The sequence below is a fragment of the Echeneis naucrates genome, chromosome 10 (assembly GCF_900963305.1).
Source record: "Echeneis naucrates chromosome 10, fEcheNa1.1, whole genome shotgun sequence".
NCBI classification, from domain to species: domain Eukaryota; kingdom Metazoa; phylum Chordata; class Actinopteri; order Carangiformes; family Echeneidae; genus Echeneis; species Echeneis naucrates.
In genome coordinates, this window is record NC_042520.1 from 16,284,204 (window position 1) to 16,312,000 (window position 27,797).

The 27,797-nt window shown below is 37.9% G+C and overlaps 1 protein-coding gene across 1 annotated transcript in view; it reads left to right on the forward strand.

Annotated features, from left to right (window-relative positions):
* The first annotated feature begins 8,629 nt into the window (after window positions 1-8,629).
* Window positions 8,630-27,797, forward strand: part of ctnna1 (catenin (cadherin-associated protein), alpha 1) — a 65,883-nt gene continuing 46,715 nt past the window's right edge. Inside the window, exons 1-7 of the mRNA XM_029511860.1 lie at window positions 8,630-8,889; window positions 10,799-10,916; window positions 11,155-11,350; window positions 17,127-17,293; window positions 17,869-17,988; window positions 18,709-18,978; window positions 21,978-22,181. Coding sequence (XP_029367720.1) covers window positions 10,812-10,916; window positions 11,155-11,350; window positions 17,127-17,293; window positions 17,869-17,988; window positions 18,709-18,978; window positions 21,978-22,181 — 1,062 coding nt within the window. The 5' untranslated portion in view covers window positions 8,630-8,889; window positions 10,799-10,811. The remainder of the gene's footprint in view (window positions 8,890-10,798; window positions 10,917-11,154; window positions 11,351-17,126; window positions 17,294-17,868; window positions 17,989-18,708; window positions 18,979-21,977; window positions 22,182-27,797) is intronic.

The following is a 27,797-nucleotide window of genomic DNA, read 5'->3' on the forward strand; positions in this document are numbered from 1 at the left end:
GGGGTATTTATTTTCAGCACACACAGTGAGTGCAGTGGTTGAGGTTGCATCCACAGCTGAGATGAGTTTTGTAAAATGCTCTTCACCACCACCTTTAAACTTAAAAAAAAAAAAAAAAAAAAGAGTTAAGCAGCAGTTGAGGTTAATTTAGGATCAGCATCCCCAAACAAACGCACAAACCTGACATTGCAATATCCCTCCCTGGAACTCTCTCAGTGTTTCATATCACGTTAGAAAGTTTTAGAAAGCTTGGAAGGACAAAATATTGAAATAATTAAACAAGACTCCAATATGTCAGGAGTATTAACTGTCCCTCTCATTTTTTCATTAGGAGATTAGGAAGTGGCTCATCTTTCTATAAAAAATGGCATCTGCTGAAGAGTTAAGGGCACTGATTATGAAAAATGTCTTGTCTTAATCTACTAAGTCAAAAGACACCCAGAAACACTAGCGCCCACACATGTACATGTACAAATACACATATAGTGGGTCTGACAAGGCTATTCAGTCTTTTTTATCAAGAATAATTGAGGAAATGTCATTGTTATGTACCTGTGCCCTATGAAGCTGTGATAGTGAGTAACCCACAATTAAATGAAAGAGAGGAGAGAAGTTGACATTTTACCAGAAGGGGACAATATATAATCAGAACAAGTTGACAGATGAGAGTTACTACCATGTTATGACTTTAATTTATGTTTATACCAAACTGGCTCACGGTTATCCATGAGGAATATTATTGTTTTATTATTGTTTCGGGCTGCAGGACAAAAACAATAAGCATGAAAAGATCCGATGAAAAATTGAGTTTTAATTCTCTTTGACTTTAGCACCAATGCGTTTCATGTTGCGCATGTTTTATCGACTAAGAATATCAGAACTATTGATTAATTTATATTTAGTAATATGCATTACTCCAGTCTATTTGTGATTTTCAACTTAGGACTTAACAACTTTAATATTAATGGCTCTGTAAAATCCAGAAAGTCATTTTGTTGTACATTCTTCATGTCCATCCCTATGTAGACAACATTTGAAGAAAGTCGTCACACTGAGAATAGGCTCCTTTTTAATCAGTCTTATCTGAGTCTTATACGGCAGGACTGGCAGACCTAAGACATCTGTCCAGAGCATACCCCCTCCAATAACACGTGAAATATTTGCAACAATCAATGAAATGGGTTAGGGAGGGTGGGTGCAGGTGTTGGTCTTGCAGGAGAAAAGCGCCAAACTAAGTTCTCTGACATACTCCATCTGCAATGGGGCAATCACAGCTTCAACACTCAGTCTGGCTGAAGATATTCTTCATACTCTTGTGCTTTTTCTCCGCTGCTTCCTCTTAGCTGGGTCCATTCTTCGCTTTATGGTTTTAACTCCCTCTGCCCCACTCTCCAATTCCGGCAAAACACAGCTGGGCTGTTCTTCTCCTTCCATTTGTTATTTCATCTGTGCATGCTTCATGCTTAATGGCTTCATTATACTTAAGAGAAGATGCATTTTTTGGAAAAGCTGCATTATATTTGTCACAGGCTTGTTGTGTTGTTGTTGTGTGTTTTTTTTTTTTTTTTTTAGGTTTGTGTCCTATCACTACATAACCTTGTTTTGTTAAATGGAGCAAGAAGAGTTTGAGGATAAAACTGCAATGTGACAGTGTCTTATTATCACTTTGTGCTGTCTTTGTTTGTCTTCACAAACATGTCAACACTACATTCGGTGGTAGTTTTACCCTGAGATTAGTTTTCACTGCTGTGTACCTCATCCTGGTGTGGATGTGCTGCTACAGAGCAAATGTCAGCTCTGTCTCAAAACATAAACTGACAGGCTGTGATTTTTTTTTTTTTTTTTTTGTGTGGGGGATAGAAATTCTTGTCTTTCGTTGTTGGTTGTTAGTACACAGCCATGTGTAATTAGAGGACCTTTTCAGTGAAAGGTAATTGAATGATTGCAGCACTTGCACTTTGGACTGTCCTCACTCGTATCAGGCCCTTGGCATTAAAGCTATGCCACAGATAGGGGTTTCAACTGGAACTACAATTGCTGCAATAATGGCACGATTTTACTTTCTGTGTATAATAACTATGTTCCTCTTGTCTCACTGATAACATACTCCTGTATTTGGAACTGCTGAATAGAGATATTTGCAAAAACGCCTTTTTCAGATTGTTTGACATTTTCAAAATTTTGTCTGCTTAAGTGTCTCTCATTTACCCACAGTGGCTTCATGGCAGTGACCAAAAGCAGCAGCATTTAATCAATAGTCAATCAACAGATAATCAGCAGCTATTTTCACTTGATTAATTATTTTTAACTGAACCCAGCCACTCGGTTGCTACATATTTATTTACATTGCTTGGCTGGATAAGGCAATCTGGTGTCCAAAATCACTGAATTGAAAATATCCAGTGCATTGTTCATTGATTTTATGCTGCTTTACAATTTATTTCTTCCAATTAAATATCATGAAAGTTTGATAATAGACGCATGGGATCCCCTCTTATTGGCAACACTGACGTTTCAAAATAGAAATCCATAAACCTCTCTTGACAGAGCATTAAAGTGGAGACATCTTGATGATTGATTGTACATCCAGCTGACAGATACCCAGCGATTGTTTACTGTGGTGGACCCTGGCAACGACCGGATGTTTATTGCTGTCTGGTCCAGCAGTATTTCAACATTGTATCTTACTCCTCAGAGATACCAGCAAGTGGGTTAGAAGCTACCATACACTACCAAACAAGCATGGCCGGTTCGGAATTAACTGCAGCACAACACAACCCCGTTTGAACCAGCTTCTATTTCTGATGTTTTAAATTTACCTGCAATTTACTTGCAAGTAAATTGCATTCACAGAGAGAATAAAAAACATCAGTCAGGATAATTTGTTTGCAATTATGCATCACACGCTGATGATCAACATCACATCTGAATTCCGTTCCACGTTTATTAGTACTCTGAGTTGAATGTAAACTGCTTTTTATCATGTTCGTATTGGGAAATAGTTACCATGCAAAACATTTGCCGAAATTGCATTTGCAGTTTGTATATTTTTCATGTCTTACAACATTCTTGCATATCACTGGATCAGCTCTTCCTAAATCATGTATTCATTATTCAAAACACACCTTTTTTTTTTTTGCAAGAAATGCCTCTTGAATTTTAAGGTTCTCAAGATGAAAGATGTCTTTTATCTCCATCGGGCGCCACTGAAAAACTTTTCACTCACAGTTCATTATCCATTCAAATCACTGCAGCACATCAGGTGAATGTGGGACTGACAACACCTCAAGATGGAAGCCACAATAGATGACGATGCTGGTGACATCCTCCCCACCAGGACTCCTTACATTGGAAAGAATTAATGTCAGACCAACATAGCATTGCTTTTCCTTGCTGCATTTTCTGTGATGTGTGACAATTTTTTGCTTTCAATGACCCATGCTTTGCACTGCATCAAAAACAAGGCACAGGCCAGCACACTTTTTCCCTCTTTCACTGCCTGAAGAGCACTTGTGTGGTTCTGTGAAGGTGATTGCATATTTTATATCTAAAGTAAATTAGATTTTACTACACTACATACTGTATATTGGTGGAGGTACTTTCCAAGCAAGACAGAAAACAAATAAATGGTTGAGGGTATCAGTTATGCTTGAGGTGGAGACAAGAAAAGGAATTTTGACAAGACATTTTCCAAATTATGAACAGAGAATGCGCTCATCAAATGACTACACTTCTGCGGCAGCATTCAGTGGACACTCAGGCTTGCAGCGTGGTCATGTGTCTGATAAATTGTCATGAAGGTAAATATGGCATAGATGAGGGCTGTGGGTGAGATGGTCTTCTGTTCATTTTCCATGGATTACATGGACCCTGTCAGGTCCTGATGATGTCATGGCTCTCTGCATCATTAATATTGAGAGGTCATTTCCCCTGCTTGGAAGTAACGTCTATCACATACTAGGTTCAATTTCCAATTTGCCACAAGACTGCCTGGGTCATTCTTCCTATTTATCTGGGAAAAATGATGTAAAATTTATCTTGAAATTAGCTGACTATTTCTTTTATTGTTTCCTATGGAGACCTTGAATTGGAGGGGCAGCATAAAGTATCATCCACTCGCCGCCTACTATAGTGCCATGACATTTTCAGTGAGTAGGTTATGGGTTATTACTACAGAATGGGTGTGCTTTCATATTATCAACTATAAATATTCAAAACTTGCTTTGTAGTTCACATATAGTCATGCGGATAGGGTTATAAAAAGTATCTCACCGAACCCTGTTTCAGACTTCAACATTTGCATCATGGATACTGGTTATTGTCAAGTTACTATTGTTTTCTTTCCTGTATAAATGATATTATATGTTAGCACTATTTACAAGTAATTACTAATTATAAGTCACAAGGAACAGGAACAAATCCAAAAATAACTACTTCTGTTATTATTGGGGGTTTTTCAGGCTGCCTTGTAGTCTTTTAATTAGGATCCTAAGACTACAGTTGTACTTTCCTGTGCATAATTAATTCCAAAACCTCAACGTCTCAACGCCTCAAGTCTCACTTTCTACCTGCCCAAATCCATCTATTCATTCTATTCCGTCACAGATTCTGGGGGAATGAAGATGGTGACACTCAGTTCCTTCCTACAAAAAACTAAAGGCACCCACTAATGTACCGTCTCCATACTGTGGCCATGTACACATTGGCACTCTCACTGGTAGAATGAGCATCATGTGCTGTATTTTTAGACATATAAATATACATAAGATTTGTTTAGTTAAAACATGTTGAAGGATGTCTGACTCTGTGACTCATTAAAGCTCTTGAATGTGTTATGCTTCATTTTGTGGCTTCCCCCAGATTCTTCACCTTCCTTTTAGCCTGAATCCCACATGGTAGGCTAGAAATTGGGGCAGTTGCTCCCAGGAGATTTTTGGTATAAAACAAGGCTTCTGGAATAGTGCGTGTCATTGAATGACAAGTGTGTTTGCAGTCAAGGTCTGCTGGTGACATTCAGTCGGTGATCATTGATTCTGTAAAGATGATAATAGACAACCCATTGTCTCACTCTCTATCAAACATATGTAGAAACTGAGGTAATATGGTGGCTTAAGAAAGTGCAGGAAGAGGAGAATGTATTTGTTGAATTATTGTCAGTAACTGCGTACCACCAAAATGTCAACACCACCTCCTTAAGTGGGACTCTTGCTGTGCATCAGTCACTGAATGACTTTGAAAACTGCTTTCAGACTAAATAAATCCTAGCTTCATAAGCGAAGTGTGGTAAAAATCAGACCATCTTTCACAAATAATGCTTTTGCAAAGGTTACTCGGTGGTCTCACAACAGGTAGCATGATGCTATTCAGTTTCTCCCTAGCTCTCGTAGAGCCAAGGAGAGTTGACACAGACAAACTACGCCAGAACAGAAGGCATCAGTCTGATGCCATAATCTATACCAGCAGGTGGTGCTCAGCAGGCTGCCAACAATGAGTTAGCAGCATTTGAGTCATGGATACTGCAAACTTTTCGGTGGTCCAATCAGATGACAAGGCTGCTTGCTGAAGACATTACATCACTTTCCCAACATCTCACTGTGGACATGACTGGTGCTTCCAAGAGACTTTTTGTCACTTCATCATGAAAATGTATGCTTCTTCTCACCTCTGCAAGAAACTCATGTAAATGACTGTGAATGAATAAATTCCTCTCCACCCCTTGGATGCTGCTGTGGAGGAGTGACGCCTACATTGCACCACACTCATTTCTAATTGTGAAGGTCTCACACAGGAAGGAAGTGCCTGCAGATGACATCATGCAGATCCATGGACAGCTGTCAGGATGAGTCAGGTGAATGTGGGCAGACTGAAAATCGCTGTGTTCCTTATGTCAGGGAACAAAATCCTCCTGCAGTGAGGGAGCTTCCAGTTCAGTCAACGTCAAAGGATGAGTAACTAATATGACAGGAAGCTATAACATACAGTAACTTCCATGTCTGCAAAACAATAGATGGCAACACAATTGTGAAAGAAGCTTGTCAGCATAGAGCAATACATGAATCCACTTTTGATAAGACGTTTTTGTCTCCGGATAGAAATTTTATTTAAATTAATTTATAATATTACTCTCCACAAACACAGAGCATTTTATTTAATGGCATATAGTGAATGTATAGTTTATATGTTGGACACATAACAAACAAATGATAAAGTATATTGAAATATTCACCATCATTTCTATTTTTTTTTTTTATTGCCACACACTAAAGATTTCCATTTGCTCAATTATGCATTCAGTGTGTGACAAACATGTGCATTTCCTCATAATGAGAAAGAATTATTTATAGCATGCTGTGCTCTTATCATTTGTCGAGCCCAACAGGTGCAAAAAGATGAATTTCAAGGGCACCGAAACTTGTCCTCTTAGCAAGCTGTTATTTGACCAAACATTCATCATTCAAGCCCACAACTGCACCATATCTGATCCCTCTCCACTACAGAGTATTAATTGGATAAACAAATGTCTGCTACTGTGTATGTGGCAGAACCCCAGTACTTGGCTGAAATTAGTATTACGCAGGAGATAATTGAGGGATATATCTGTTTGTAGGACTTTCAAATGCACATATAATGCATGGTTAAAGTTCTATGGAGAATCGATTTGCAAATTCTAATCTGACAAAAAATATACTGGTGTGTCTTCCGCAAATAAACATATTCTGCAACCTTCATTAAAGAGCTTCATGAGTATATTTGTTAGCTCATTCTCTTCAAGACTGTAATTCATGCTGCACTGGTGAAGCTTCTTAATTAACACCTACTCCAGCCAACAAATAGGCGTGTGTTAGCTGTACTTGCTGCAGAACAAAACAACCATTGTTGTTTGTAATGTTCTCTGTGGTCACAACTTTGACTTGCAGATGACTGTCCACAATATTTTAACATTCTTTTCTATCAATAATTATAGTTATGTGACCTAAGTGATTCCATTGGTTTTGCTGTATTTGATTAAATTCTCTTTTTTATTCTTAGAGTTACACTCAACCTCTGAGGTTCATTGAGTACGCTCACCAAAGGAACGAGCAGAAAAAGATGCAACCTGCCAAAACTTTCATGAAGTCACTACCCATCACTTTCTGTCTATGCGCGACAATGAGATGAACTTATTTAAGTGACGCAACTGTTAAAAGATACAGTGCATTTGTTTGTGTGTGTGTGTTTGTAAGGTGGAAAAATTAGATGGGAGCGGTGGCACCTGGCCTCTTCAGATAATCTATTTATGGCTTTCACACTTCATTAAACCCAAACCAAAATACTTGCCTCTTGAATATGTTTATCAAATGTCTCAGTGTTATCATTCATAACTGCAACAAACTATAAGTGAGGCTAGTGCATACTGATTACAACCTACATGCTTTTCTTGACCTTGAAATTGTAAAAAACAAATCTCACGTATCTCAGCCATCCTTGCTTTCTGAATAAAGGTTTCGCATGGAATGCCACTTTGAAATTTTGTATCAAACATTTAGACTCCAACCTTTTAAAGCATATACTGCTACATAGGTCACTACATTAGTCTATAATTTAAGTTTTTAGACAGCAATAAGCATAGGATAGAAAAGTAGCTCAAAAAGTAGTTTTAAAATAACATTTTAGATAATAACAGAAATAGGGTTTAAGTTTGAAAAAGGCTTTGTTTTCCGCTAGGCCAGGGAAACTTTTAAAAAAAGAAAACCATAAAATAAAGCAATTTCCAAAATGTAGCTGTTTACCAAATATAACACATATGCTGCCAAATAGCTTTTTGTGGAGGAAAAGTACTTTGAAGATAACAGTCACACATGACTTGAAAATATTTGATAACAGATAAAAGGTGGAAACACATTAGGCTGTTTATTTTTGAAACTCTAAACCTAAATCAGTTTCATTTATTGTGTTGAGCAAATCTCCTGAGTTATGGGCTGAAGGACTGGAGGGGCAATCGGATCATTTTTTGATTAGCTTTTGCTGTGAGGCTTGACGTGGTGCAGCTGGGCCGAGATTGAAAACTAAAGAAAAGCTAGAAAAGCTCCTCTAAATTTCGTCTCGGCAATAAAGAATTAAACTCCACCACAGTGCAGTGGTTTGCAATATGGCACAATATGGTGCTTTATTTGTTTTTGTGTTTTGGGGAGATAAGCATTTAGGAGTTTGTTGGGCTGTTTCCTCTGTCGTACCTCACCAGTTGAAACCAAGTTTGAGGATTAAATGAGATATTCACATTTGTCCGAAAAAGACAAAATGCGTGTCCACAAAGCCTTTATGTGAACATGACAAACGCACTCCTTGGTAATTTCACATGTTTCATCATCATCGTCCCTTGTGACTGTCCGTCAGACTCATTCCTGGTGATCGGTTCCCTGTTGTGTTCAGACTGAGTGCTGCAGATAAAACTATCCTGCTCGGCCACTTTCATGGAGGCAGTGATTAATCCATATAAGGACACACACAGAGAGCACCACGCCCAAAACACCTCCTGGTTTTCGGGCTTGCTGTGTCCTGTGGTCGCCCTGCCCCGCTGCTGCCAGGAAGTTCAGGAACTCGGTCACCGCCCCGGCCCCCCCCCCCCCCCCCCCCCAGCTGCAGCCATTGTTGGGCAAGAGTGCGACACAGAAGCAATCCTCACCGAAACTTTCCAGGTTACCACCAGACACTGAAAGGCGCAGTCTTTTTTTTTTTTTTTGAAACTTTTGGAAGTGCTTTTCCAGGGGACGTGTCCCGGCAGAGAGGAGCGCCGCTGAACACAGCCAGGAAGGGCAGGAAAAGGGAGGAAAACTTTGGAGGCGAAGGAATCCCGCATTCCTCCATTTTGAACTTTTAAACTCCAGTTTTTTCTGTGGTGGGCTGTTGTCGGTAAGCTCTTTGCCTTTCCTTTGAGAAACGCGTATGGCGTTTTAACGCAGGGGAAGTTAATTTGCGTTGTTTGTTTGAGAAAGGTGATGTTTTCTGCGCGGTTAATTACAGACGAGTCGAGCTAACGTGCGTGTTTGCTGTGTGCGCTCGCGTTAGCATTAGCAAGGTGCCGTGTTTTGGACGTTAGCAGGTAACAGGCTAAGTTTGCGCAAACCTTTACCAAAAAAAAAAAAAACGATTTGAAAACTTTAATCGGTGGCACCACTGAATTGAGCCCACGCACAACTGTACCGTTTACATATTTACAAATCAACGAAACCACCTTTAGGTGGTTAAAACCATTGCTAATTTAGAGTTGGCCGCAACAGGTGGAGCTTCACCTAACGTTGTTAGCACCTAGCTGATCAAGTGTTGGACCCGCCCTGTTGCTACTTCTACTCGATGTTAGTTTAGTTTTTGTTGTTTGTAGGCGTTTTGGAAGCTTTTTGTTGGGCAGTCATAACGCACTCTCATTTGCACATCTTTACTGTGTGAAGTGTTGTAGTTAAGCTGGTTTCCCTATTCAAAATCACAGGCCACTGCCCTCATTGGTAAGTCTTGCGGATAGTTTTGTTTTAATTTAGCTGATTTTGTGATATCTTCCTCAATCTCCATTTGCCACACCCAACCACCATAATCACAGTCTCTCTCCACCATTGTCGCAGTTACTTGGAAAGATCCTTTGGCTGGTTCTACAGGCAGTTATTTCTGGGTTAGAAATAGTTTAAAAGAAATGTTTTGGGTATCACGTCTTCAGGATGACGAGTTTCAGAGTCAAAAATAGTTCATTAATTATTTAGTCTGTTACAGGTGCTTCTGAGTAGAGACGTTAAGAGAAATATGTCGACAATCGAAAGTTATTAAATATCCGAAAAGAAGACAAAAGTACACAGTAAATGATAACTTATATTGGAATATAAATAGTGCAGTATTAATAGTTTCCAAATTTTTTACACTAATTTGCGCACATTTAACAGGCACAGGGCATTGATGGTTTAGCAGGAACTCAAATGTAGTTTTATTGTTGATAACAGTATTATTGTAAATTAAATGATTGAGTAGCTGAACAAAGCCACAGTACTAAAATGAGTTACAAATGTGCCAGGGAATCTGCATCCATCCGTGATGGCATGCAGTTTTCCTTCATTTGCCCCAAAGTCAGAAGGTGTCATAGAGCATAACAAATATGGTGCATCCAAATGTAAAGCCAAAATGGAAAGCACAACCCCATAATAAATAACAGTTTAATGTAATGCATGGTAGTCATCATTTAAAACGATTTAAAATGTAACTGTGACTTTTTAAATGATATTCCAGCTTCTGGGTTGACAGTAGGCTGACGGCAAACTACAACATTGTTTTCTTGTGAAGTTAACCAGCTTTTCAGTTGAAGCCTCCCAGCCCTTGGGGCTTGATGATTATCCCTGCCCTCCATGTTTGATAGGTAATCAATAGAGCAGCAGTCGGTGCCTGAAAAGAGAAATCGAAATTGGGCCACAGTGTTACTGTGCTCTGCCTTTGGCAGTCATGTTATAAGAGATGAGACATTGCTGGCTCTAACAAGGACATAATTATTTTGACTACTGTACAAACTTTTGGAGAAGTAATTTGAAAACCACAAAGGAGGCTTGATTCAGGAAGCAAATTTTTAATTTTGTTATTCACTGCTTCTATTATAGCTTTAATTCTTGGGAAAGCAAAAAGCTATCATCTGCAACTTAGACACAACAGTTATTCAGTGTTTTGGAGGCCAAAGCAGTTTTTTGTAATGCTGTCTAAATTTTGCATGATCGTTCAATTTACAGAATGAAGAAGATTTGGCCCTGATCATAATTTTAAACTTTTTTATTCCTCCTTCCCTTATCCCTAGAGTTCCAGCAACAATGACAAGCATCAACACAGCTAACATCAACTTTAAATGGGACCCGAAGAGTCTAGAAATTCGCACCTTGGCAGTGGAAAGGCTGCTGGAACCCCTGGTCACCCAGGTAATGTAGACAATGTACATTTATTACCTGGTTTAAAGGGACATATTCATAGGTTGCAAGGGATAGGAATATAACCCAAGCTTATTTTTTTCTAAAAAAAACAAACAAACAAAAGTGAGTATACTGTATTTTATCTAAACATCACCAGGTTGATCCTTTTAATATTAATAATATAACTAAAAGCTAATATGCTGCTGTCCTCAAATTAATATTTTGTTTGTGCCCTTGCCAAACATAGGTCACTACTTTGGTAAACTCCAGCAACAAAGGCCCATCTAACAAGAAGAAAGGACGCTCCAAGAAGGCCCATGTTTTGGCCGCATCAGTGGAGACAGCTACACAAAACTTCCTGGAGAAAGGAGAAAAAATTGCAAAGGAGAGTCAGTTCCTTAAGGATGAGCTAACTGCAGCTGTGGAAGATGTCCGCAAGCAAGGTATATTGAAAATACATATTGCATCACTGTGGTTTCTAGCTCATACAGAGTGGTTCTTAAGATAGGAGGCATGATAAATAAATCAAACTATATACATATCATCTGCCCCAGTGGAAGGCCTTGAAATAAGACTATGTGCTTTGAGTCTGATAGGTCTTCCTTTGCTCTGGGGTTTTCAGGGATCCCATTAATAGAGACTTTTCATTTAAGCATCTTGAGGGTTAATATTCATATCAATCTGTTTTGCCCTTCGAATCACATGAATTTTTGCAATGCAATATATTTGAACATCACCTACTTTAACTGTTTTAGTATCAACTGTTAGGAAGACTGATAGTCTTTTTCCTCTTTGTTTTGTGGCTGTGTTCTTAAAATCGACAATGTTAACTGAGTAATCGGATTACTTTGTGTGGTCATTTAATATCAGAAATTAAGTTAATTTAACATATACATTTGTTTCAGATTTTCTGTCATTGTTGTCATTTTCAATTACATTAGTTGATACATCAGATTTCATCCAAAGTGACTATCAAGTAAGGGACAAGTACCAAATTGTGCTAGGTAGGCAGGTTTGAGTATTACTATGCTCTTGAAAGAGATGAGACTTCAAGGAGTTCTTGAAAATAGAGAGGGAACCCCTGCTCTGCTTACATTTTACAGCTTGCTCCAGCAGTCGTAAAGCACAAATGAGAAAGCAAACAAATCTATGTAACCTTGTGTAGCCTTGTAGAACATATTAGCTTGCAGCCAACTCAGCTCAAGTTAATAATATATAGTAATGGCGATGACAAAATCCAAAGTGAATCATCAAAGATTACGAGGTGTGTCTTGTCAGTGTAGATTATTGAGATAGCATGGTGATAGTGGAAAATTATCTGCCATTCTATGTAAATGGCAGACAGCTCGAGTCTTCCCTCTGTAAGCAGTTACCTGCTGGCTTGCTCAGTGCTTTATCACTTCATTGTGCAGCAGAAGTTGCAACAAGGTATCCAAAAACATGTTTAAGAACTTCTCTGTTCAGTTTTATAATCAAAATGTTTCCCTTTTTATTTGCTGTCAGAATAAGAAAAAAGAAGTGACAGTACCAATAAAGGAAAGTGTGCTGAGGTCAAATGTGTTTAAACATCTATATTCACCTATATATCACAGCCCATTTCTAATAAAATTCCATGCCTTCTTCAAGTCTTCGAGTCTCTAAACAGGAATCCACCATCCACCATCAAATCACCAGCCACCAAATTGAATTGCCATTTGTCTTCCAATAACAGGTTCCATCATATTACAACCTCACTTGCAAGTCTCATTTATTCATTTTTGCTCCCGATATCTGACCCTCTTTTGAGAACAGGGAGGCATGACTTGAGGGTGGCTGTTATCACTTAGTGAAGAGACATTTGTGTCTTTTCTCCCAGATGTCCAGCGAGCTATGTGTCCCCCCCCCCCCCCCCCCGAGTTTTGCTCTGCTCTGAATAGTTGGGAGGTAGATGACATGTCACTTGATTTCCTGCTCAGTGCCCAGGAATGTTACTCTAGTTGTCGTATGCTGTCACTGGGCAAGAATTCAGTGAGTGTTGTTAGCTGGTGCCTAGGACTGACTGTCGGCTATGCCATGCTGCTCAGTGGAGCGTGCTTGGACTGATAATATGGCCATTGAGTAGGGTAACACCACCCAGCCCCACACTGGATTCAGGAAACATGTTTCCGACCAGCTGTGGCTTACCAGCTGGTCCTGAAGCAGGGGGAAAATTTTTGACGTAATCATTAAGGATGGCTTTGCATGTTGAAGTGGCCTGTGGTTCAAGCTCTCTTCTCAAATTATTTCAGATGTAGTAGATATTTTTGCTACAGTTTACCTACCTTCTGATATTTTGATTACCAACAACTTTTTGTCATCACTACAGTATACATTTAAGCTGCGAAGACTTCAGTGAGCGATTTCTGAATGTTCTTGTCCTTGTTCTCTTTGTTTTGCCCTTCTCTCCATGCCTTGTCTTGTTGTCCTGCTGTTTGTGAGGCATATTGTGTGATGTACATTTTAATAATTTCATCATGCACTTGGTGGGCTGCAGGTGAGCTTTAGATACATGGAAGTTTATTAAAGGAGCACTGATCACTATCTGCCCCCTGAAAATGGCCTTATTGATTTTGTTCACAGGGCCTGAATGTGTGAATTGTATTCGAGGTTTGTAGTGTTGATCATTTGCACAAACAGCTTTGGCTCTGTGTTGGGGTAAAATGGTTGAAATCTGCATGAGCTCTTTTTCTAAACATGCAAATTTTATTTACTTTTTCCTTTTTTCTTTTTTTTTTTTTAAACAGTTGTTCACTGGAATTGAGTTTTATTTCCAAGTGTGCTTTTGCGCATACAGATATCGTTCCTGATATTGCGATGTAAAATGTAATAAACAATTGTCCCTGTCACTCTGAAATAATTCTTCAGTGGGAATAACATGACATCAGCCCATCAATCCATTTTTATACTGTTTGTCTGGTGCCAGATAAACAACACTGTTATATTATGAAAATTGTTTGGGCTTTCTATGTTGGATTTTTTGTGTGAAACAATTAGTCCGTAAACGTGTAATAAAACTGCTATTCTATTGTTGGAAGCTTTCCGAATGCCCGTGATTTTCAGCTGTTCTGTCTTTGACAAGGCAACTGAACATGTTGGATAGTTTGAATATGTAATGTTGCACATATCATGAGAAATTATAATCAGAGATTTTAAATCTTTTCCTTTTTAGACTAGGGAATAAAAAAGTTTCTTAAGGTAATCAATAGCTGCTGTCTTATTCCAAATGCAAGTTGTGTTGATGAATGATGATGATTTTTCTGGATGATGATACATTGAGGGTGCTAAAGCCACTGCCATTTCTACTTAAAACTTAGATTATAGCTCAATGAAAAGATCCCTTTCACTTTTTACTTGAACTTTGTGTCTACTAGGCTTCTCATATATAACTAGATTTAATTTGTATTGGACTGTGGACACATCTAATGCAGTTCTACTATGACAGATATGGCTCTTGTGTTAAAATGATAAAAGGCTACTGCTGTGGGTGAACAGGAAGTGTGTGCTTGAAATAACATGTTTTCTCATTTGATCAGATACTTTTGAAAGAAAAAGTACTTACCGTAATTTCTAGACTATAAACCGCTACTTTTTTCACACGCTTTGAACAACAACTACTATGTGGCTAATTTATGCATTTTTACAGGTAATGGGCTTCATGCCACCAAAACATTTAGCGTCACATCAGACCAATGAAATTACTGAACAGGTCACAGTGGACCAATGAAATTGTTCGAATTAAATTAAACGCACCCATGCAAAATTCTTCAGATTAGTCATTTATTTTGTGCTTCATGCACGCACCCTTATCATGGAAAATGCAGAAAGCAATGCAATGCAGCTTTCAAGTTAAAGTCGATCGATCTGGCGAAAAGGTGAAAACTGCCATATGCCATTTCCTCCCATATTTTGGACACCTGCGGCTTATAAAAATAAGTGGGGCCTATATGTGTACGAAACAGTTTTTCCCTTTAGCTTTAGCGAGTGCGGCTTATATTCAGGTGTGCTTTATAGTCTGTAAATTATGGTATTTAAAATAAGATATTTTAGTACATTGTTGCATAGAAGTATTAATAGTTAACCAGAATGGCACACTGATGTACAGTACCAGTCAAAAGTTTAACCCTGACCCTAACTTTCACTTTCTCTTTAAAGCACTAAACTATTTGTGTCTCTGCAAAGTAATGCAGGATTTTGGAATGTTAATGATATTAGATGCAAAGTCTGTGGGTGGCGTTTACCTTAAACAGTTGGAACCTCCAGAGAATGCAAATTGAATCAAAAACATTTGCTTGAGGTCAAACATTTTTCAGCCAGGTGAAAATTTAGTTGTTCTGAGTTGTATGACTCACTGGATTTAATGCTTCAGGGCCACAAAGGAAATGGTTTGAAGTAAAATAAGAGTCAGGCCATGATATATTTGGAAGTCGGTCTGTCTCTCTTATCACCCATACCATTCCCTCTTGTTCAGTCAGTTTGGGAACTCACTGACTGTGGTCTCAACTTGATTGTTGAATATATTTCAGAGGTCTAAGCCAAAATGTTCACTTTGTGTCTAAATGCAGCTTGCTAGTTATCTTTGAGACAAAAATTCTGACTGCAAAATTAAAACAACGAAACAACAGTTTATAGGACTTGTGTCACTGTTTGAACAACATAATCCTCACTGTAATTAATACAATATATATGCACATATTTGAATATATAGACTGGACCTCTGAACACTTCAGTTTTTATTTCTATACCATTCCTTAATTTGTTGTTATTGTTGCCCTTGTTCTTCGTTGAATGTTTGTCTATTTATTTTTGTTCATGTTTACGTTTAAGTACAACAAGCAAAGAAAAACGGCGTCTGATTCCTTGTGTCTTCACATACTTGGCCAATAAAGCTGATTCTGATTCACAAAGCTAGTTTATAAGATTAACTTGATGCTGGGGTACATTTTCTGTGGTGCCTCTTTGCTTCATAAAAATACCACACTACATCATTTCGGTGTTGGCAACCTACTGTTGAAACCATCCTTAATTATTTAAAAGCTGCTTATCCTACTTGTGGTCAAGGTGGCTGGAGTTGGTGCTGGCAAAAGGAAACGTACACTCTCTATAAAAGCACTTTTTTCTAACCAAAGGTGCCAGCAAATAGAGCTACACTCTAAATGCATGGTTATCATAGAAAAAGTATTTAACAAGCTATCAACTGACTGAGAAGAAACCACAGCAAACTTAATTTTGAAATGTTTTTTTACACAGAACACTTCAATGGTGTTAGAAAATGTTTCATGTTGCTGCGAGTCTTCTCATATTGTTTTGATTTTTTTTTTTTTTTTTTGGGTCTCTCTGAAGCTGTAGCACAAAAGAAAGTGGACAAGATGTGCTTGAATTTTTGTTGGCTTGGGAACTGTAATGCAGCCACAGCAAAAATTTTTTCATTTGAATTTGTCTGAGCCTCCACTGAAATAAACTTTGCGTATTGTTCATAATGTGAGCTTGCAAAGTCTATTTGTGTGTCTAGTCAACTGTGCAGGCCCAACCACTATGGGACAATGCAGTTGTCCAACAGCATGACAGTCAGCCTTTTGTCATGGTTTGACTTGTCTTTTTTTTTTTTTTTTTTTTTAACTGGAAGATGACTGTGTACGTAAAATGATTACTTGACACCAGGGAGGTGCGGAGTTTGTGTGCCATCTTGCTGTGTTGTGACACCTGTTGACCTGAGCTGGGAAATAAAAAGGCATCAGACCGTTTTCTCTTTTTCCTTGACACACTAAACTTGTAGCCAGAAATGAACCGTGATGGCTCTCATTTTTCTACTGCTATTACTACTGCTACTGTAGACTAACTTTGCTCCCACTGCCATATAAGCAAATTTTGTTACCAGTCACTCCAGGTCATTCCATTTAAAATCGTTTGTCATTTTTGCACTGTATTCATTTAGCTTTTGTTCCATTTTTGAATTTACCTTTTTGTGAGGTATTTACACAGGTAATACAAAATGTTAAGAGCTTCATGGAAAAATCGTTCGCTGTTCAGACAAATGGGGATTTAAAAAAATTGCAGTATTATGAAAACGGTGTGTTTAAGCTACTCTTAAATCCTTTTTTTTTTTATTTTTATTTTTTTTTTTTATGACTTGACATAAGGTTTTTAAACATTTGCGTTAAAACACAAATTAATCACAGATCATTTCTTGTCACTCATTCTTAGGTGATTCAATGCGCCAGGCTTCTGGAGAATTTGCAGAAGACCCCTGCTCCTCTGTGAAGAGGGGCAATATGGTCCGTGCTGCCAGGGCCCTCCTGTCAGCGGTCACACATCTGTTGGTGCTGGCAGACATGTCGGATGTCTACAAACTACTTCTTCAGCTTAAACTGGTGAGTTACGTTTTCTGCATATTTTCATAATGTGTGTTTTTTTTTTTTTTATAAACACAATTAACATTTAAGGGGAAAAAAAGCTATTTCACTGAACTATTACTATTCCTTCTCTTATAATTGTTAACACTGTGTAGTCCATAACTAAAGGGGAGACTTAAATGAAACCAGATGGACCTTATTGTTTGAGTACTTTCACATTACAATGCCAAAACATTTAGATCATATGCATATTTTGTACCGAATTGTGTTGGAAAAAAGTCGATCACTTCTTTTAATAAATGGATCCAAAAACAAATTTTTACAAATCTGCAGTTAAAAAACCAAATGTAAATGCATCAAAACAGACACACGGAATTGGTATACAGCTGGACTATTTAATCTTTAACTTAACGCAAAATAGATCTAGCATCAACTGCTTCAACTCCAGAAACAGAATATTACATTATTTAGCATTTTTCAATTGTCATTCTTAAGAGTGCTCCTTGAAATTCTAATGTTCTCAGTAAGTTAATAATATCTAAACAGATTATGATAATGATTGCTGATCATTCCTTTTTTATTAACCTGTTTAGGTGGAAGACAGTCTGGTGAAAGTGCGTAATGCAGGAACAGAGCAGGATTTGGGAATCCAATATAAGGCCTTGAAACCAGAAGTGGACAAGCTGAACATCATGGCTGCCAAGAGACAGCAGGTCAGATTCTGGAGCAATTTCAAACTTCAAAACATTTTTACGTTTCTCTGTGGTATGCACCCTGTCCAAAGTATCCCATCGTACTGGAATCCTATCAAAAGTTGCAATTGAGAATACCATTGTCCTCCTTTAAAATTTCATATCTTAAATATCAGGGAAGCAATAGACAACATCAACCAAAACATAAGACAGTAATCGTATTATATCCATATTTTTCCTCTTTAAATGGAAAACTTGCCAAAGTGATCACTGAGGGTTTTGTGAGATAATTAGTTCCTTATAATTGCACTTTTTTATTGATAGTAAAATGTGTTTAAGGTGAATGCAGGAAGTAATGGGGCTTAAAGACTTTTTTCCCTCACTGCATGAGTCAAGCAGTGGGGGGGCAGTGGGCAAGCAGGTTTTTGTCATGCTATAAATCTATGCCAGCAATCACTATCTCCTCTGCTTCCTCCTGTGAAGATATAATTGCAATATAATGCTGAGGTCTGAATAGCAATGCATTAAATTGCAAAGGCACATTATAATGGCCTGATTATGACTCTGTTGTGTTACTGCAGGGGACAGAAATGAATCTGGGTCATCCAGAACAAACTGTCTCTTTAGTGTCTCCATAAGTGCAGGAAAGGCCCATTTCAAACCCAAAATACAGAACCACCTTGCCCTCTTTAGGTATTCCATTTTCTGTTTTAATCTTTTTTTTTAATCTCATAATGCTAGGAACTGAAGGATGTTCACCACAAGGACCAAATGGCTGCTGCTCGTGGGGTTCTACAGAGAAACATCCCCATGCTTTACACAGCGTCCCGCGCTTGCCTGCAGCATCCTGATGTGGCAGCCTACAAGGCTAACCGTGACCTGATCTACAAGCAGCTTCAGCATGCAGTCTCTGGCATCTCCAATGCTGCCCAGGCCACTGCCACTGAAGACTCAGCACTAAGTCAGCCAGGAGGAGGTGGAGAGCTCGCCTATGCCCTCAACAATTTTGATGTAAGTCAAATGAGTGGTTGTCAAATTACAGCACATCCATGTACAAGATCATTTAATAACATCACTACTAAGGCTTAAGTCCAAGTGGGTATTGAAATATTCATTTATTAACAGAGATAGATGAGGGCCCGGTTCCAAAGGGTATAGTTGGGTCAGATTTTTAGTTCATAGAGTTTAGCCAGCTGAATCATAAAATGACCAAAACCCCCGAAGGGCTTAGGGTTGAGGTGGAAATTAGGATGAGATATCTGGACAAATTGGGACATGGCTTTAGGGTAGATACAATATGTTCATGAAGTCAGTACTACTTCATTCCTTTATTTGCCTCTATCTCTATGTTAGGAGATGTGCATTACTAGAGCTTTCAGGAAAAAGGACTTGTTTGGCGAAACCTCAAATGCATCCTGTGAATAACCTGTCTTCACATCAGTAAATGTTAACCCCTTCTCTGCTGGTTGCTTCTGACCTTTGCTCTACTGTTGCTTGGGGCATATGACTCATGGCCCTCTGATTAAGGCTGTAGGTGCTGGGCTTATCTGGCATGCAGAACTTAACTGTCATATCTTGCAAGCACTTTCAGCTGACTCAACTTATTCAAGTGTTGAACAAGTGAAAAGTATATCCGGTAATAAAGATTTGTTAAATCCACAAAGAAGTAAATATCCTCGCATATTCAAAGTAGACAACTGAGTTGCTAGAAGACTGGTGAAACTAATTGATTGCATTTCATTCCCGGGATGTGCTTTTGTTTGTTGGATCCTTTGCGTATAATACTTTGGCCTGTGATTATGCATTTTTAAAACCATACCATTGGGGCTGGTGGAGTTGTGATATGACAGTTAGTGCTGTTGCCCCACAGCAAGAAGGATTTGTGTTTGATTCCTGGGCCTGGAACCTTTCAGTGCCGAGTTTGCATGTTCTCCATTTGCATCCACATGCACATCTAGGTTAGTTGGTGACTGTTGGTGACCCTAACCCTTGCCCATAGGTGTGAGTGTGGATGGCTGTGTGTATGTCTCTATATGTTGGCCCTGCAATAGACTGGTGAACTGTCCAGGACGCACTCACCTGAAATGCCAGCAACCCCTGGGAACCCTGATGGATATGCAGTTGGAAATAAAATCGGTCACATGAACCTTGGAGTTGATTCATACCCATGAGCCACATGAGTCTGATTGAATACTGATTGGATCCATCCAAATTAACAACATGAGTATTTCACATTGTTCATTTTAGCAAAAATGCGCACTGGCAACAGGCCAGCAGGTCTTAGTCAAACTAATAAAAAATGTATACCATTTAAGCAATATGACTAATGCTCACAAAACAGATTTGTGGTATTAGTGGGTAATTAACAGGTAGCCATGCAGAAATTTACCAGAAAATTTGGGTGCACACTTTTTTGAAACTAGCTCCTTTCTGATACCCAATTTCAAGTGCAGTGCAAAATTAGCACATGAGTCAACTCCCCAAATGCTCTCTTTCTGTGTGTCTCTCATGTGCCTGTTGCCATGGCAATATGACACGCAAGCAGAGGAGTTCAGATGAGGTGGAATGGAGGGGGATGGAGGTGGCTGTGACGATGGGTGGCTGTCTAATAAACCACAATTGTAACAACTGAATTGTTAAGCTGCAATAAGGACTCTGTGGAAACAGAGACTATTTTGTCATTGGAGTCGTCGTCTTTGTTTTCATACCACAAGCATCATGATGATACCTTAACTCTCAACAATATCTCATCAGCATGTCTAGTAGTTGCCCCTCTCAGCAGACCTGCCCCAAGAAATCAGACATTTAAGTGGTGTCTTTCATCCTGCGGATGTGAAAGGGGGAAAATTTGTTACTGTAATGCTTATGGCTGAAATGAAAGGTAGAAAAAGGGTTAGTGGAGATGGCAAAAAAGGTGTGTGTGTGTGTACAGAAATAAAATGTTTTGCTTGTTAAGTTGTACCCTCTGTTTTAATTCTACTCTTTGCAGTCAACAGAAATCTCAATTGTGTTTCTCAATCTTATGACCATAAAGTCAGTAAATGTTTAAATTTCCTATTTTCATGCATTTGTTCATCCACATTTGAGATTTTGGTTGAATAACCTGTTTCTTTGGTAATGAACAATTTTGAAGTGAGTAGAGCAATTTCCGTTTTTCTGCCTTTTGCTGAAATCACAGTTAGGCTCATGAAAATATGTGCTTACCCACCATATTAAACTTGAGAGAAAATGTGGCTGGTATTTATACCATTTTTGTTTTTGATAAGCAGAAAATTTTCTTTCATTTTAACTTGGTATAAGTACATAACAGATATTCAACTCTTATTATTCTTTGGTCGCATCACTTTTAAAGTTTTGTTGTATTGAACACAAAAATTATTGTCTTGTTTCCTTACCATCATATGAGTTGAGAATTTACACATTATTTCACTTTCACTTTCATTAGTCAATTCATTTTAAAGTAGTTGTGGATGTTGCCAGTGTTCAGCATAGTGGGTTCCCGGGCCTGGTGCTTTTCTGTCCGGAGTTTTTCTCCCTGTGTCTGTATAGGTTTCCTCCCTCCATCCGAACACGTGCATGTTTAGGTTGATTGGTAACTCTAAATTCTCTGTAGGTGTGAGTGGTTGTTTGTCTCTGTCTGTTGGCCCTGTGATGGACTGGTGACCTATCTAGGGTGTACACCGCCCTTGCCCAATGTGAGCTGGGATTGGCTCCAAAACCCCCCCACGACCTTGAAATGGATAAGCAATAGAAAATGGATGGATGAATGAATGAAGCCAATGTTATGCTGTTCCTGAAACAAATTATTAGCCCACAGACATAAGAAACAGCTTGTCCCACTCTTCCCTTTATGTTTTCCAGTTGGCCCAATCTTTCAAATCTGCCCTGCCCTTGCTTGCCAGATTAATCAGTATACCATGATGACTGTTTGCATTTTCCCCCATGTGTGATTTTTTTTTTTTTTTTTTTTTTAATTTATTTTTTTTCCCTGTCTGCCCCTTTCCTTACAGAAACAAATCATTGTGGACCCTCTGGCTTTCAGTGAGGAGCGTTTCCGTCCCTCCCTGGAGGAGCGCCTTGAGAGCATTATCAGTGGTGCTGCCCTCATGGCTGATTCTTCTTGCACACGTGATGACCGCAGGGAGCGCATTGTTGCCGAATGCAATTCTGTGCGCCAGGCTCTGCAGGACCTTCTTTCTGAGTACATGGGCAATGTAAGTATTTAACCTTTCCATCTTCCCACTTACTTTGTGTCAAGAACGTAACAGTTCTCTTCACTTTTTTATTTACATTTGGAATTTATTGGACAGTGACAGTTTCATGCCTAAACTCGTTTATTTATTAGGCCTAACCTCTAGTATAGTCCACTGTGATTAGTGGGGGAAAAATTATCCTGGCTTAATGTGAAAATGAAATAACAAGATAGTCATCTTAATTTCAACAAATTCTATCTGTATTCAATACAGCTACTTACTTTAAATATCCTCTGTTAAGGATATTTAAATTATTGATTTGTTTTAGAAAAAATTATGCCCTTTGTCAGGTCATTTGTCTTCATTACGACACGTTGATAACACATGATTAATCAATCACAACGCAGCACTATAATAAATTATAGTTTGCATGGCTGAAATCAACAGATTGCTCTATTAATCAGATCTTTTGTTAACTTTGAACACTGAAAATGAACTTTTGCTATTGTTGTACAAAACTTGGTTCAAAAACAAATTTAATGTATTTAAATTAAGTGGAACCAGACATGATCTTTATAACCAATCATTATGTCATAAAAAGTTGATGGCACTCTGTAATGACTTAAAATTGGGCTAGCAGTTGTGTTAAGATTGGTTCCTATGAGCCTTGCTTTCACTCAGCAATTCTGTCAGATACTGGATACGAAATCTTCAAAGCGTGAAGAAGATAGCACTTTGGGGGTATACTCTGAGCCGGTTGCTGGCCATGATGGCTTGTCTTACTATGGAACGCCCGGACTTTGAGCATTTCAAATTGATATTCACATGACAATATTTTTATATGCTCAGTAAGTGGTGATACCTACTCACTTAAAATCTTTACTCCAAAGATAAACTGGTCTAATACTTTACAGTAGTCTTTCCTATTTCTTTGCTGGTATCTTTTTTTTTTTTTTTTGTTTATTTACAAAAGTTCAAACCCAATGCTGCATTTACCCAGTAAAATGGATCATGACACAAAGGTTTAAGTTTTGTTGTGGGTGGCCACAATAGCTATGGTTACTTCTTAACTGGATGGCTCTGACAAGTATTATTGTAGTTTGGCACATTGGTACGCAACTAACTGGATGTAACATTTTATTCACAATCCAATGGGCCAATCCATTTATAACTGCCTTGGTATTATCCAGAGGAGACTTAAGACACTTTCATAGTTACATTAATGGGCTGCCGTCTTAATGCAAACTGTCTTTGCCTCTGAGGTAGTAATGTGCCTAAAGCTGGTAGGTAACAGCAAAAAAAGGGGAGGAGTAAAGTTTGAACTTAATTAGTTTAGTTTCAGGAAACTGCTTTACTTAGTGCTAGACTGATTTGTTATGCTATTACATGAACTGCAGGCAGGGCAAAAAATTTTGTCATCAAAACCTTTAATTCAGATGGCTTCCTCATCCATATCCTGTCACCCAACACAGAGCATTTAATGTTTGAACTAACTGGGGATCCAATAAATTCTGTGCTAGCTCTGTCTTTGTATATGTTGGAATCACTTCAGTAACTTTTCCTTGTTGTACATACTCATTGTACATTGATATTACAAAAAATCTGAGAGCAAGCCGGTATTTCCGGCGGTGTTTGACATTGTTTTGCTCTGGGAGGAGAACAGGTGGCATGTAATTCTCATAAGATGGATCCTTTTTTCACTTTATCTGGTTATAACTTGTCTTAAACCACTTAGTTATTCTCAGCTTTTGAATTTTAGTCACTGTACCATGCTTCTTGAATGCATTTAACTTGTCTTTGATGAGATGGGAGGATCGCACTGTGATGTATGAATTGACTAAGTCCAAGTGCTGTCAGTGTGATACTGGGGAACACAATTCACTGTTCTATTACCTTTTTGATTAACAAATAAGTGGTTTATGTCATTTAAATCATTAAATCAGTCATTTTTAAAAGCTAATGGAAATAATTTGGCACTTATCCAAAAACATAAAATGCTTTCTTTTTAGCATATAATTAATTTTTGAAGCAAGTCAAAGGCTTTCCTTAATTTGTTTATTGCTTACATTTTACTTAAATATGTGACATGACATCCTTCTATTTTGGTAAGACAATCATACGATTCAAGAAAATTCACAATGGATTTAAATTGTATCATAGACAGTTAAATCCACTTAAATTCCATTTAGATTTGTTATCAGCTGCCCAGTGCAGTGTTTTCTTAAAATGATAACTGTGCTCAGTCAGTATTTATAGTGTATTTAGAGGATCAGTGAAGACTCTGGATGAACTTTTGCCATTTCTCTTCAAAGTATGTTCAGCATTACAAAACAATTTTGTTATGGTAATGGAAATCTGCAGTTCTTTTCTTTCTTTTGCTGTTGTCTTATTTATGATTTAACCATATATATATTATCTGAAGAATTAAGGCATACATTTTAAACTGGGCTTTTATATATTTATTTATTTTTAGGAGGGTGAATTATTGTACAATGGTTGGTTGGACTGTGACTGTTATTTGAAGTTTCCTGAGGGATATTTTTGTTTAAACCATTGTGTTGTCTCAAGTGAGGGGTCATATTACAGAGGGAGATGTAAAACCAAGGAACTGCACTTACTCAGTGCTATCTGCTATTTGGATTTATTTCTTTTTTTCCCCCTGATTTTTTTTTCTGATTATCTTCGCTGTAACAACAGCTTTCAGTGTGAGCCAGCCAACCAGGTACATGTAATTTCTTTGGTAATGCCTTGTTTATTACTATCCTGGTGCTTACTGCTGCTGCTGTAGAGGTACAAGCATTAATGGTACAGACCATTTAATGTGTGAAATATTACTATAGTCACATGGTCATAATGGATGTTTAGTATGGCGGGGTGTGATAGTAGTTCCATTTATATTTTTAACTGGTTAAGGACTGCCACATAGCTGCCCAGCCAGGTTATTTACTATAACAAAAACCTATGCAACAGATTAAGTCTGTCTGCTTAATAACGTGAGCAAATTATTGTTCTGTGTGCACCCTATCTATTCTGTGTCTTTTTGGCCCTTGGCCTAAGGTTCCATGCAATGTCACTGACATCCTTTCAGTACGTTTTGAAGGATTCTACAGAGTAACTCCTTGGCAGAGATAACAGCATATTAAGGTAGCGCTTGTGTATTTAGGATCAATTTCAGTACCAATGCAGTTTGGTAAGTACAGCAAGGTAGTACTTAGATATATACTAATTAGGTTAATTTCACCAGTCGTAGAGGATTTATGGGATAGATGACAAAATTACAGAATTTTATTGTTCCTCATTTTTATCCATTCTCCTCTAAGGTCCTTTTTTTGGCATTTAGGAAATACATTTGCCATGAATAATAGCTAAACTAAAACAATATAGCTGTGTATATGTTTGAATGTCAGTAGTTTTGAAATAGTCATTGGCTGTTACCTAACACAGTACCTACAAAACACTTTCATTTGTAAAAAATCTAAATAGGTTTTCACTAAGTGAAACACAAAATTCTAATGTGTGTATATTGGTGATGGGTGATACCACACTTTTAAGATTTGATACTGATTACCGATACTGATTCCTGGTAATTCCTTATTGGTGATTTTTTTTTTTTTTTTTTTCCTCTCCCAATCATATTAGTACCTTTTAAAACAAATCAAGTCAAATACCGACCATGTAACAGGTTTAATGTGCGCAATTCAAAATGTAAAAGTTAAACAAATAATTAACCTAAATATATTAAATAAAACACATTTGAGCTTTCTTTTAACTTTTCCTGAGCAGTATAATTTCTAAAGCAATATATTTACCATTAATAAATGAATTACAAAAATATGAATTAAATAAATTTGTAAAAAAACAAAGTGCACATTGGAACTTTTACTTTGTCAAACTAACCATACCTTTGGCGACCAGCATAATTTGCTCATGAACAGAAAGAACATTTCTCAAAAAGTTAGCTTCTCTTTCTGTTGGCAATTTCTTTTCTTTCTCCACTCCGTCAAATTCAGAAACCCACTTGCTGCTCGCCGTGTTTTTGCTGGCAGGATGTAAACACGCAACTCGTGGGTCTTCTGGACACGTGACTTGGATGGACCAATTCAATATGTTATGGGCTGGGGGGGTGTTTTGGCGTTTCGGCACAAAACTCTGGAGTAAGTTACCTAAAATATATTTGGAATTGACACATGCTCTTTTATTTCGCATTTATTCATATCCATATTGTCTTGTCCATACCCAGGCTGGCATGTGGAATATGACTGTGAAGGGGAAAAATGTGTAAATACACTTGGGAACCTGTTCAGATACATCTTTGAGTGGAGTTCACCTACCATGGAATGAGAAGAATGCTAGTCCTGCTATCAATCAAGCTGACTTAACTAGCCAATTAGAAGCAGAGTAGGGTGGAGTCTTTTGTTTTAGCTCCATAGCATACGTTATTAGTGGCACCATATAGGACAAATTCAGGGAAAATTACTATAAAATGATTAAAACATCATCTTTAATATTTATTTAAATATAAAATGTTAAATATAAAATTAGCAGTGGCAACCTCTGTCTTTGGGCAGTAAAAGTTAAATATCCACATGGACAAAAAACTGAATCTGCGTGAAATGTTTGCCCTTTCTGAGCACTTATCATTGCCTGCTAGCAATTAATAGTCTACAGTTATCGTGTTGTGTTGTTAAATGTTAAGGGAAAATCTGGTTTTCTAAAATGAAAGAAGAGGCAAAGTAAAAGTTTTTCTCAAAGAAAGGTGCTAGCCTATAGTCTGAGTAGTAGAAATGACCATGTTAACTTCATATCCATATTGAAATTAGTCTACAGACTAGCCTACATTTAACTCCTTTTTAACCTACATTTAAGCAGCCCAGGTAAATTCTTCGCATAATATTCATATCAGATAGAACCATCCCCTCCTCCTACCCTTATGAAGATTCTTTATCTGTCCCTCAAAGGGGAAATTTGCTCCGAATCTTAGCAACAGATGAGTCAGCATCAGCCCTGTCTTCCGGTTCCCCTCCCTATCTCATTGAAGGTGAGCAACATTGTGTTGAATGACATGCCAGTTAACATAATTGCAGGGAGTATGTGGAGAATTTCCTTCTTGCTCTTTTACTTATACAAAAAGAAAACAAAATATATTTTCATAAACGGAATTGAAACACTTATGTTTCTGAATAATGATCATTGTGAAACAAAAATAGCCTATAACAGTGTGTACTTAATGCTAGACAGTTTGAAGCATTGAGTAGCCTAACTCAGCCTGCATCAAAATTGTAGGGAATATTAAATAATAGGGTTGGGAATATTTCACTATCATGATTTGATTCAAATTTTTGGGGCTATGGTTCGATTCAAAACTATTTGAGTCATGATGATTTCTGCTTTGCAAGACAGAATGACAAATGACATTAAAGTGTCTTCTTCACATTTATTAAGTAACATGTTAAGTAACATTTATCCATGCTTAGATGGAATTATTGCAACTGTTGCATAAAACCAATATCACATGTTGCTTAAGTAACAAAAATAAAAGTGTCTTTTATTTAAAAAAATAGTTAAACATGGGTTCCTCATTTTGCAAACCTTGCACACTGTGAGGCTCTCGTCAAGCGTGTCCTTCCCGGGCATTCA